This window comes from Stigmatopora nigra, chromosome 8 (assembly GCF_051989575.1).
Source record: "Stigmatopora nigra isolate UIUO_SnigA chromosome 8, RoL_Snig_1.1, whole genome shotgun sequence".
NCBI lineage: Eukaryota > Metazoa > Chordata > Actinopteri > Syngnathiformes > Syngnathidae > Stigmatopora > Stigmatopora nigra.
The window spans coordinates 4,038,030-4,051,269 of record NC_135515.1 but is presented as its reverse complement, the minus strand read 5'-3'; the positions used below and the strand labels follow the sequence as shown (position 1 = coordinate 4,051,269).

The window sequence follows — 13,240 nt, the reverse complement described above, 5'->3', positions numbered from 1 at the left end:
ATTATCAATATTTTGGTGAATCATATGCAAAAGGGAGTTGAGGATCGTGTTCAGAATTTAGGGCGGCTCTTGAGTGGAGTGGAACTTAACCCTTCGTTCCATCAAATTTGTATGAAAGATAATTACGTAAAATGTTGAGGAAAGGCATTTTAAAATGGGGAAGACACATTTTACAAGGAGTTATGTCTGTCATATGTATATTTATATAGATAGATAGATACATATACATACATATATACATATACATACATATATACACATACATACATATACATACATATATACATATACATACATATATATACATATATACATAGACATATATACATATACATACATATATACATAGACATATATGCATATATACATATACATATATACATATACATATATACATATACATACATATATACATAGTACATATATACATATGACATACATAATTGTAAATATAACATTATTTTTTTATAATCAGGATGCTAATTTCCCATTTGCATTAAAAAAGCACCAGAATTAGTTAAAAAATACTTTTTTAAACCCTTATAAAACATTCTTATACCAGTACTTTATAATTTATAGTCACATTATGGAACAGTTTAATCCGTCCATTAATAGAATCATTGAAATTTTAATATTTCTCATTGTATTTGGCATTTCTGTCAATTTATTTAAAGTTGCCAGGACTGATCGCCCCCACTGGATTTTTGTTATCAAAGAATACATAACAAAACTTTTTTCCCCCAAAAACTTTGTAAGCAGCTGTTTACAAATCCACGGACAACCTAACAATGGTCCTCGGAATGTACATGCGAATTCTGTGCCCGTGGATCCAATTCCGATCGCGACGGTACATCCACATCCAGCCTTTTTTCTCCTCTCTTTTTTTTCGTTCCCCTGAGCCCAGGTATCCCCGCTCATTAAAAGTTAGATTCCTCGTCTGTGAAAATACTTCAGTAGCAGGACTTTTCTCTTGGTGAAGCGGCCCATCGCATGCGTACCTTCCTTCTTTCTCTCCAATTTTACTCACTTATGGAACGGTCCGGGCCGAGGAAAAAAAACATTAGCATGAGCTGAATGTGCACAACCTTCATTAAAGCTGCTTCCTCATGTGAAAGCAATCGTAGTGACGGGGTGCTTTTGCAAATGTCGTCCCCGCAAAACAGCAGCAACTGGAAACACGTCGCCCCCAGTATTTGGCAATGTCCCCGGAGCTCCTTTCATGTCGGCCATTTCCCCCATGCAATCTGTTTCACACTTTGTTCTTTTTGTGGCGTTCCATGTTCCGTTTGTCACTCATTTTCTCTTTAGCCTTAATCCTACAAGTTATCTCAGTATATATCCCTTTCATTTCTTTACACAACGAATCCATTTGTAGTGGGAAGGTCTTTCAAATGGATCAGGCACAATAATTCACTGCCACCCCATTTGCACTTTTTTTAAACCTCTTACCTTTCTTTCTTCCCATCCTTCACTGTTGTCTTTAAAGTGTTCTCTTTTCATGTTTGCAACAATTTCCCTTAAACCTCTCCTCTTTGTTTAAAACTGATCCTAGACCAGTCACCCCCATTTACACCCTGTTATCTTATGTCCTACATCTTTTGGCCTAGTATTTCCTGCACTTTATAAGACTTCACATTCATCATACCCTACTGTAACCTACCCTAATCTAACCTACCTTACACTACTGTTCACTGCCTACCCTACCCTATCACCCACTACCAGACCCTATCTTTGGTTGCCTTATTCTAGACTACCCTACCCACTTCTCTACCCTATCTGAAGTGACTCTACCCTATCTGAAGTGCCTCTACCCTACCTTGCCTTTCCCAAGCCTATAATCCCTCTTCCTACCCTACTCTACTTGAACCAAACCTACTCTACCTTCTTCTACCTAATCCTACATTACTCTACTAGGCCAACCTTCCCTTCCCTGACCCTACCAAAATATTACTCTCAAATCCTACCATACCCTATGCTCTCCTACCTCACTTTATAACTCACCCTACCCTACCTGACCATGCCCAACTCAACTACACATTCCCCTCGCCTCATGCCACTCCGGGTTCTCCACCCTAACTCACCTCTGCCTTATGAATATATTAACACCCTCTTGAAATATTTGCAAAAAAAATAACCATTTGTAAAAGCTAATTGTTCCAATCTTTTTTGTATAAATATAGACTTAGCCAATTATTTTAATTGGGCGATAACGTCCTACTCCTTTTTTCAACTTTGCGGGGACGACACTTCATTAGCATTAAAATTCATTGCTCTCACTTTTAGCCAGTGTAAGGTTTCGCATCTGTAAGTGACACATTTTCTTTTCCAACCTCAACCTTGCAAGGAGCCAGAATACTCTAATGTTAATTAGAGAGGAACAAGAAGCTTGCAGAGAAGGACAGGGCTCGTACAAAAACAGGTAGGCCAGTTTGCCCAAATGATGGTTGGGGTACTAGTATTAGTAGTAGTAGTATTAGTCGTAGTGGTGTTAGTAGTAGTACCAGTAGTAGTAGTAGTAGTTCCATAATATGTTTTATGTGTCATGCTACGAGTTCCTTGTGCTCCCCTTGCACGTACATCTCACCAACGCCTTCATATCCATCTCTTCATCTGTGTGTAGAAACATAGCAAAGCAGGCATTCCTTGAGACTTTACAGGACAACCTCATTGAGATGGACATACTGGCGTCCTCTCGCCGCGACGCCGCCTACAACGACGGGTAGGTGTCCAGCTTTCCCCCGCTTCTGTCGCCCTAAGCTTTGCGCTATGTTTCCATCTAACATTCTCTGCTCTCGCTAGCCGTCGATGTGTATGTGTGTTTATGTCTATGTTAGCGTGTGTACATATGAAATCCCCGTGTAGCCTTTTAGAAGATAATGAAGCGTAAGCCCTAACTTAAGAGGTAGTGAAAAATGGACCCCAAATGTCCAATTGGAAGGAACGAAAGCACATTATTTTCTCTCGGACAATCAGTGAAAGAAAAATAATGTTGCCTAGAAAGACACTGTATGTAGAATGTGGACATCTGCCAAAGAGAAGTAATCTCCAACAGCTGGCGATTGGCCCCCTCAGGCCACGTAGTGAGATTAATATTGTGAAAAAAGACAAACAAAGCGGAAAAAAAAACTCACTTCGGTTGAGGCTGTTTGGCTGGCGTCCTTTCGGTGGCAGTCGTGCATATTAACTTATTATTTCATCACTGTCTAAAGCGATGAGTTGGATAAATGTTACTAATTTTTGCCATTTTATCGTAATTGATCTGTTTTCACACCCTAACGTCAACTGGAAATCCCGACATACGGTGACATAGCCTAACATAAGTGGCTGTAATCCACTTACCGAAATTCCTAGATCCGCACTATTATCCTGTTCCAAAACCAATCACTTAATTGGATTTTACGCTTAAGTAATTTTAGTCTGCAAGTATAAACACAAACGTTCGTAACCATCACGACAAGGAATGGGAAATCTTTGAAATCATTGTCAAAATCTTCATAAATTTCACTGATGTTAGGTTAGTGGTCTAAAAATATGTCCACTTGTATGTCTTCATTGAAAATAGTGTATCCGCCGCCCTTGTACTTAAAAGTAACACATGTTCCCAGTCACGTTGTAATATGCCGTTGAATCACCCCTCGCCGTTGTTAACGTGTCAGTAAAAGCGGCCTTGACAGCGTCGCGGCCGCCTTGGACCGACGCTTCGTCTTCCACTTTCCTCTTAAAGACAAATGAATAGCCTTGACACACACGGGGAATGATTCCTAGCCGCCGTTTGGCAAATGCGGGTAGAAACAAAAAAAAATGAAGCAACCGAGTTTGTTTTAAAATCGATTCATGGAGCAAAGCCTCCACGCTGCCTCACCGCCGGCGTAAAAAGGTTGTCGACGCTCGCTTGTGTCTAATCCGGCGACGTGGTTACCATGGCGACGGTACAGAGTGTCTCTGGGAACATTTATTCCACTTCATAGCTAACTTAAGCCACTTTCCTCCCCGCAGGCACTTCCTGTTCAAGCCGGGCGGAACTTCGCCCATGTATTGCACCACGTCGCCAGGTTACCCGCTGACCTCCAGCACGGTGTACTCGCCGCCCCCGCGCCCCCTGCCGCGTAGTACCTTTTCCCGGCCTGCTTTTAACTTGAAGAAACCCTACAAGAACTGCAACTGGAAATGTGCTGCCCTCAGCGCCATCTTGGTCTCTGTCACACTGCTTTTCCTGCTGGCGTATTTCATCGGTGAGTTTTTGAATTACTTGTTTTAGCTCGGGTTCACTGTGAGATGGAGTTCATTTTGAAAGGTTTGGGTACTGGACACTGATAAAGGCGGATAAACCAGTGGCGGAACAAATGGGAATTGGGCCTGGGGGCAAAATGTCAATGGGTCCCTTATAAATTAAGTGGTTAGGGTGGGAGAAAAATGCTAGGGACTGAATCACTGCATTATATCTCTGTACACCATCTTAGGTCAGTTTTATAACATCCCCTTACAAAATATAAAATAAAAAACTGCCTAGAAACAGAGGCTCAAAGAGATTCTGGGTGTGGAACCGTACCCCCAAAAAGTTCCGTCATTGGTAGATAAATGTTGAGGTATATAGTTATATTTATTATTAAAATGAGATGATATTATGGTTATTTTGTTAGCCTATTCCTTGGTAGAAACATACTAGTTGTCAAATAAATCTTTGACTTTTCGGTGTATTTTTATACTTATTTTAAAAGTAATACACATTTTAAAGACTGTAAATTTTAGATTATACAAAAAAAATAGTATTAGAAGAGTTGACAGATGAAAATGTGATTATGGTCACAAAATTAAAAACATCTGTCGGACCGAACTGAACAAATATTGGGTTTCTCAGTGTAATTAAATTAAAGATGTGTCGAAATGAGACATTTAGAGAGATTTTATTTATAAACTCCCATGCCTCATCTTACATTGTCACTTTTTTCATATTTTATGATCTCAATTTTGAAGGAATTGCTGTTGCGTTCTTGCTGATGTCTGCTGGTCAGATATCAAAAGGATTTAGCCATTTTTATATTTCTTTTCTAATAAAATTCCGCCCAACTCGCGTGCCCTGGCTAGCTAAAGGCTATCTTGGCGTTATTAAATCAACTCTCCCCCTATTTGGCCAACCTTAAGTGAATTACGCCCAGGTAATATAAGCTCTCATTTATCTCTATGATCTATATTTCATACACTTTGCACTTCGGTATGATGCTCAAAAAGCAAAAATATGATGACCATTTGAGCGTAAAATCTGACTAGAGATTATTTTCCGCACGTTTATTTGACATGCAGCCTTGAAATTTTATGCTTGTTTACGACACTGGTTAAAAATGTGAGAAATGTGGAATAAAAACTCTGACTGTTGACTTTCCTGTCACAGTTTAATGGTTATCTGGCAAGAGATTAAATTCTAATGCCAGGTTTATTAGTAGAATTTGAAACCATCCAAAAAATGAAATGAAAGAGGGCAGTTGAAGTCAAGTCTGGACTTTTTTTAAGTGTTAGTTTTTGGATGAAACAAGCTGGTATTCTATCTAGTCCGTTTTTTTGTGAATTTTATGGGCCTTCCAAAACATCTGGACCACTTCCTAAAAAGTATTACAAAGTAATATATTCCTTACTGTGTTTGACCATGTTGTATTCCAGGGAGTCGGTGTTAAATTGTGGTTGGCAGGATAAATTCGTTTTTTGGTCTTTGAGGGCCAAAAGAAAATGATGGTCATTTTCTACAGCTATTTATTTATTTTTTTTGTTCATGAAAATACACTTCCGCAACTCCAGGCGCTGTGAAAATGCCGTATTTTTGAAACAGATTGACATGTCGCTAACACTAAATGTTAAAATGGTCCTTGAAGACTTCCTGAGTAATAGAAAGAGAAGGAAATTTGTGTTGAAATGATTTCTTTAGTGTTTTGGTGAGTGCGTGTCTGATTTTTTTAACATTTGTTATTGTGATTTAGTTGTTGTTTTTGGTGCCATCATGTCAAAATTGGAAGTTTTTTAATTGATTGGATGTCAAGACTTGCTTGCCATAGTTCTACGTACGTCAGAAGATATATTTTGACGTTTTTCCAATATGTTTATTTGTATTAGTTTGTCACCAAACGCTGACATCAATTAGCCAAAATTCTGTGAGATATAATTTGCAGTGTAGATTTTAGCTTGACCGGACGTTTGGTCGCTGGTCTTTTGGTCGCCGGTCAAATGTACTTGGATATTAAACAGTACTTAGATATTAAACAGTACTTAGATATTAAACAGTACTTAGATATTAAACAGTACTTAGATATTAAACAGTATTTAGATATTGAACTCTCTCTCTTAGATATTAAACTCTCTCTCATAAATATAATTTAAAAGACTGTCGACCAAAAGACCGGCGACCAAACGTCCAAGCACCAGATTTTAAAGGTCTCAACCCAACTGCAACTCTGCAGTTTAATCACAGCCACACACACAAAAAACCCAAATCTGATCGATGCCCCTCCAGGTGCATCAAGACATAAGGGGAGTGAACGCCACCTCAATCAGTGGCCATGTTTAATTAAAAGGCTGATGAGAAAATTACATTTGATTTGGAGTGCAATTTATTGCACAAGCTCGTAATTGGGGTAACTGGAGGTGAGATGTCCTAGTTAAGCCAATTGTCCTTCTTTGTGTATGTGGTCAACTCAGATTTGGTTCTTCACATATAACCCAATAGAGTTAGATTGCGTATTTCCCCGATTATTTACTGCAAAAAAACAGAGTATTACTGTATTTTTTTTCTCTATAACGAAGCAAATGTAACCTATTTCTACATCCATCTGGCTCGAGGCGATTTATCTCGAATTGCCTGCGGAGTCCTTCATTTCCGTGTTCCCTAATTAGAACCTGGCGTGACTCGACGTTGCTGCCAAGATGTAAACGAAAGGAAGCCGCAACATGTGTTGGGAAAACTCCCGCCAGGTCAGAGCCTTATCGGCAGCGTTGCTCGTCTTCTGTCAGCTGAGATCTCATTAGAAGCTCCTAGTTAGTCCTACAGAAACATCCCTATTGCCATTGCATAGTTTGTACACGAACCCAGAGTGGGTGGGTGGGAATATACCCAACAACTAAATGGGCTGACTCTCTCAGCCTGTGACAGATTCCCTGACGTAAATCTTTAAAGATGGGAGCGCTCGTTTGCCATCGGAGGCCTGGGGGACAGACGGGATGAGGAATGAGCCCCGGCAAAGACGCATTACTAGGACACCGGGAACGACACATCCCACCCGGTGACTTTGAGCTTTCCGCCCGCCGAGCTAGCTTTGCCTCCCCCCACCGTCGTCTCTCTGCAAACTCTGCTTAAACCCACAAATCAAAACTGAGCGGCGCTTGGCAGAGACAAACAAAAAGCGAGTGTTCAGTTTGTTCACCACTTGTCATTGCCATCTTAGATCAATGCTTTGAGGAGGAACCTTCTTGGAGGAAAATGATGGAAGCGTTACAGAACATTCATACATTTTCTGTACTCCTCTTTCTGTACCAGGGGGTGCTGGAGCCTATTCCAGCCAACTGTGGGTACCAGGCAGATGATGACCTAAATTGATGGCCATCCAATCGCAGTGTAGTGGTTCGTTTATTGGTTGCTGCTTATTTTTTGGGGCATTTCTAGGTGATATTTATAATTATTCATGTACAGTGTGAATGGGCTACAAAATGCCAGATTGAATCCCTGCATGTATGTCGAAGTGGCGGCCTGGGGGCCAAAACTGGCCCGCCGCATCATTTTGTGTGGCCCGGGAATGTAAATCATGAGTGCTGACTTTCTGTTTTAGGATCAAATTCAAATGAAGAGTATAGATGTATGTTAAATTTCCTGGATTTCCCCCTTTTAAATCAATAATTGTTATTTTTAGTTCAAAAATCATTTTGTAAAATCTACAAATATATATAAAAAAAAGCTTAAATAAACATTGTTATAGATATATGAAAAACGGAATATTCAGGGCTTTTTATCCTGTTCTTTTAATCCATTTATATATAAAAAATCTAAATATTAGATTTAAAATGGTCCGGTTCACATAAAACCGAGTTGACGTTAAAGCGGCCCGAGTCTGACACCCTTGCCTTAGTAGGTCACTTCTAGCCCGCAGGCCACACATTTGACACCTCTTGATTGAACCTTTGACCTCAGAATTGTGTAATCAACATGCTAACCACAAACTCACTGGAGCACCGTTACAGAACAATAAACCGCAAAAAGATCTGCACATTGAAAAACACAGCTGTGAGAATCAAGTAGTTTATCTTCAAAGTTGAAAAGGTCGCTATTTTTAATTTTAAAGCATTACTTTTGTTTTGTGTCAAAACTAATCAATTGAGGATGACAAAAGACACTAAATCAAAGCTTCCGCTTTGCATTGCGTTTTTAATTTAGTGACATTTACGGAAATGAATCACGAGCAAGTAAGACTTTGAAGAGAAAACATAGTACACGAAAGTACACCAAATGACAAATGCACTTTGCGTCTATGAATTTTAAATGAAACGTCTTAGATAAACTGAAATGGATATGACTTTCATTCATCATTGTCCTGGTAAAAGTGGCAATTTCTAAATTAATAAATGAATAGAGTGGTTATTTACTAGAAGAGATTAAGAAAAGCAAGAATCCAATAAAAGGGACCTATTGACTTCCTGCACCTTTTTTCCGCTGACTGGAATTCCGACGTATTTCTTCTTTCTGCCTCGCTAAGCTCATCTTGTCCATTCTTGTATCGGTGATCTGTCACCCTCCCCGCCTTTCGGTCCTCCATCCCCGCCTCTGCTCCCCATACCGATTCCGTAGGATGTCTCATTTGTCGACCTTGTAAAATATCAGCATGCATTTTTTTTGCGCTTTAGTGCTTTCCTCACGTTTGGGGTAATCAGCTCTGAGCAATCACGAGGCAGTAGAGACGTTTGCTTCGACAGATGTTGTCGCCCGAGGTCAGCGTAGCACCCGGATGCCAAAGCTCAGCGGAAAAGGCCGTTAACCATTAAACCGTGTCATCTTTTTTGTTTTGTAAACTTCAGATCTTTTGCTTTTAGTCAATTAGTAGATTTTCGACAATGTATGATAACTGCACGCTTGATGGTTTGTGTTTTGTAGCAATGTCCCCATTCGATGCTTAGGTACTCGGACATTTGGTCGCCGGACGTTTGGTCGCCCGGATGTTTGGTCACCCGGACGTTTGACAACATGACCGAGAGTTTACTGTTGAAATCAGCTCTCAAAATTATGTTCATGCAAAAGAGAGTTTAATATCTAAACATTTAATGTTGAAACCAGCTCTCAAAATTATATTCACCTGGGCGAGCAAACATCCGGCGACCAAATGTCCGTTCACAAAAGCTTAATATCTGTTTTGGTTATTTTTGGAGTGTTGGACATTGAGATTTGGTACAGAAAATCATTGAATGAATGTGTGCATTATTTTTACTGGTCTTAAACACTGTCGGATTGGTATCGGGTCAAATTAAGCAAAAAAGATCTTGCAAAGATTTGTATTAGATCAAAATGAGCAAAAACGCATTGACAGTCAATCAAGTACATAGTATTTTAAACATTGAAAAAACCTTTTACGAACAGGACTGTAAAGAGAATAGAAACTTTCTTAGTGACCATCAAAATATCGTCAAACACAGATTATGAACTCATTGCCTGCCATTGATGGTAATAGAATCCATTTGAATTGTCATCATTGACATTGAATTTCTCTTGTCATCTCCCCTTCCAGCCATGCACCTTTTAGGGCTAAACTGGCACCTGAAACCTACACAGCGGCAACTGTACCACGTGACGGATGACAATACCAGCGGCCCGCCTTTCCCGACGGACCTGACCTTAAGACCGCTGGGCAACTCGGGCCCGGAAATCTACGATCGCAGGGGCAAAGACGACAGTAAGTTTCAGCTTCAAAGCACTTTATCGCCAAGACGCAGGCAAGGAAGTTTAGCCAGAGAAACCAAAGTTGCCCAATGACATTTGCGTAAAGTCTTGCGGAAGGCGCCCACTCGGGCCCCAGATCTGCATTGTAATCCGATAAAAGTGCTTGTCAATGGGAAAGCCTTATTTGTTCCTGGAGGGAGAAAATGGCAGAGCTTAAGGGAGCCGGCGTCCCGGGGCTACCGCCACGGGGGCGAGAGGGGGGGGATTAGCTACTCGCTACCCCTCGCGCTGGATGCCGTCCTTTCATCTGCCAAAGAAAGCGCCCTCGCCCCACGGCGCCGACGGCCCGGCTCCGAGAAAGTTTGCTCGCATTCCGACGTAAATGGCCCTAAATGTCGCGGTGTCATTTGACACCGGTGGGCTGCAAAGGTAGAGAATGGGGGTCATTACCATATAGATGAATCCTACGCCTGTCTTTTTTTATTTAACACAAGGCAGAAACGTACGTTGAGAGGATTGGAAATCAATCGTTTTTGGAAGAAGTCTCATTCTAGGCTGCTGTCAGTGGTAACAATGACGAGCTGTCTTCGTCTTGTTTTGCCAACGCAGCAAACGCGGAACATTTACATGGACTTGAGCCAAATCAGCTAATTGGGTTGGTCACGTCTGTTGAGCGGATCACCAACTGTGACAGCCTGCCGGTGTCTATACTTCTGTCAAACCGTGCGGGAATGTGTTTTTTTAAAAACATATTTTAAATGACTTGGGATTAATCTCTCGCTTCAGAAACTTTTCCAGTCGCTGACGCGAAAATTGTTAGTCTTTAATGAAGTAAACAAAATTTTACTACTAAAATGTTTCACTAGACCATGATGAATAAGAAATGTAAAATTTTGACTGTTCATAAGTTTGTCATGGGCCTGCAAAACAACACAAAAAACAATTGAAACCATTTATAAGCAAGCTCTAAAAGTATTAGACAAAACTAATATTTAATTTAAAAAAAACACTGAACTGGGAGCAATATTGTTAAATATGTAGATGTCAATTTAGTTTACAAAATCTTTAAACACAAGCTCCTCCTCCACTGCAAGATTTTGTACAAAAAAATCCAACACATCAACAATGGCTGGCTCTAGAGGTGACTGTGTAGTTCCCTTAAAAAACAATATAACTCAATAAATTTCACAGATTTTCTGACCAAAACGTTGATAATTTTGGCATTGCCATTTTGTGTAAAAATCCTTTCCACCTACCTAAAATATTTCCATACCATATCTAACATTAATTGCTCCAGGAATCCTATTTGCTACTTTACTACACAACACATTGTTCTGACTCACTACTACTGATGGAATTCTCAAGTCAAGCGCCATCTGCGACCCGACACGTCCACGGCGTTGTCTCGTTGTCGTTAGCGCCTACATCGGAGCTCGTTTACGCCGGCCAAACAGATGTTGTCATTTCCACTGAGTCCGATAACAGGTGCAATAACCGGCATATGGAGCTTTCCACCTTTTCATATATAATTACTACATTTTTACTATAAGTTCAGTTACAACTGCAAAGCACTTGTTATTTTTGTCTCGTACCATTTGTGCTGCCATATGTCGGACTTCTTTTTAATTCAATTTGTCACATTTGTTATTTCCAGAATGAGTGCTAAACCAATTAAATATATCTACATCGGGCGTGATTTCCCACTTACACATTTGTTTTTACACAATTGATACAATTTTGTCAAACAGTATTCCAAAAAAAATAAGACTCACACTGGTTCATCACTATTGAAATTGTACAATAATAATAACCCCACAAAAATGGGGGAAAAACTGGGTATTGTACTTTTTGGAGTGTATTTACCAAAGAACAGCAGGACTTGTTTTGTTTCAGTCAAGTCCAATTTATCGAGTTCAGCACCCCTCTTGAGTTTGAGTTTGATTTATAATAATGAACATATTCATATTCATGTTAATGAAAATATATATGTAAATAAGTAAGAATGTAGCTGAGGGCTAATTTCCATCTTTAGTCCCTTGTGTAGGTTTGAAGATAAACAATGACACATACTAAACACACATACTAAACACACACACACACACACACACATAGCACAGTTTTAGACAGTGATATGATTGCAATTTTGTTCGGCTAGTAGCCAGAGTTCCAAGTATGTGTGGCATGGATAGAGAAGGTGCTTTGGCTAATTTAGCACTTTTTTTGAAGGGAACTACACAGTCACCTCTGGAGCCAGCCCTTGATAATATGTTGTAATTTTTTTGTACAAAATCTTGCATTGGAGGAGGAGCTTTGTGTTGGAAAATGTTGTAAACTAAGTTGGCATCTGCATATTTAACAGTTTTGTCCCATTAATGGTACATTTTTGGCTTTCTGTCCAATATTTTTCTTTTAAATGGTTTTAATTGGTTTTAGTGTTGTTTGTCAGGCTGACACGGGGTCATTTATAATGTTTCTGTGCTTTTTTTTCAGCCAAATTGGACAACTTATTGCCAGATGACAGCTACATCGATATGGGCGAGATCGACGTGGGCCGTAAAGTCGCACAGCAGATCGCGCCCGGCGTCTTTTGGAGGTCACAGATCTTCGTGGACCACCCCATGTATCTCAAGTTTAACGTGTCGCTAACTAAAGACGCCTTGGTGGGAATCTACGGCAGGAGAGGCTTGCCACCATCTCACACGCAGGTGGGATTTTTATGGTTCAATTAGCTCACTTGGGGAAGTGGTTGCCATTCAGGATTTAGAAGGATTTACAGGGGAGAGGGCGGTGCCATTTTATTGGCGTTTACACTCGGTTTAATGGGGAGAGATGATTTGAGTGCTTTGAAATACGAGTGCAGTCAATTGAAAGTCCTTGACTGACAATCACGGGTTCACCTGAAGACGATTGGCCTACTTTCCAGTCAGGTGGTCGGATTGGACGTAGCAATGGACGTCCGATCTGTTCATTCAAACAAATTGCCTTTACCAAATCCTTACATTTTCAAACGTTTTCAATAACCATTTTCTTGTTGTCAATTTCTAGCTTTGTAAAACGTAGCATTCTCGCTTATTATATTTACATTAATGCAATACAGCACAAGCAATTTTCCACTTTTCCACTCTGCGGCAGAATATAAATCGCTATATTGTTAGATCACAAGCAATATCAATTCATAACCCTTTCATGCGTATTATGAATCACCATCTTTTGTTAAGTCGTTGAAGATTTACAATACATTTCTTTGCAACCCGGGTATCGTCAATGAATCACCAAAAGTAGCAAAAAGCCTCACGGGAAGGACTTTTTCTTCTGCTTCTTAATTTCCTGCGGATA

The 13,240-nt window shown here is 40.0% G+C and overlaps 1 protein-coding gene across 9 annotated transcripts in view; it reads left to right on the top strand.

The window, feature by feature from the left end:
• The window catches only part of tenm4 (teneurin transmembrane protein 4), a 125,618-nt gene that overhangs the window by 51,992 nt on the left and 60,386 nt on the right, over positions 1–13,240 (top strand). For 5 of the 9 annotated variants that reach the window (XM_077722143.1, XM_077722148.1, XM_077722145.1 and 2 more), the window contains 5 exons: positions 2,345–2,419; positions 2,621–2,719; positions 3,997–4,232; positions 9,753–9,917; positions 12,395–12,609. In XM_077722143.1, coding sequence (XP_077578269.1) covers positions 2,345–2,419; positions 2,621–2,719; positions 3,997–4,232; positions 9,753–9,917; positions 12,395–12,609 — 790 coding nt within the window. The remainder of the gene's footprint in view (positions 1–2,344; positions 2,420–2,620; positions 2,720–3,996; positions 4,233–9,752; positions 9,918–12,394; positions 12,610–13,240) is intronic. The other 4 variants (XM_077722150.1, XM_077722149.1, XM_077722147.1 and 1 more) reach the window with 2 other exon arrangements.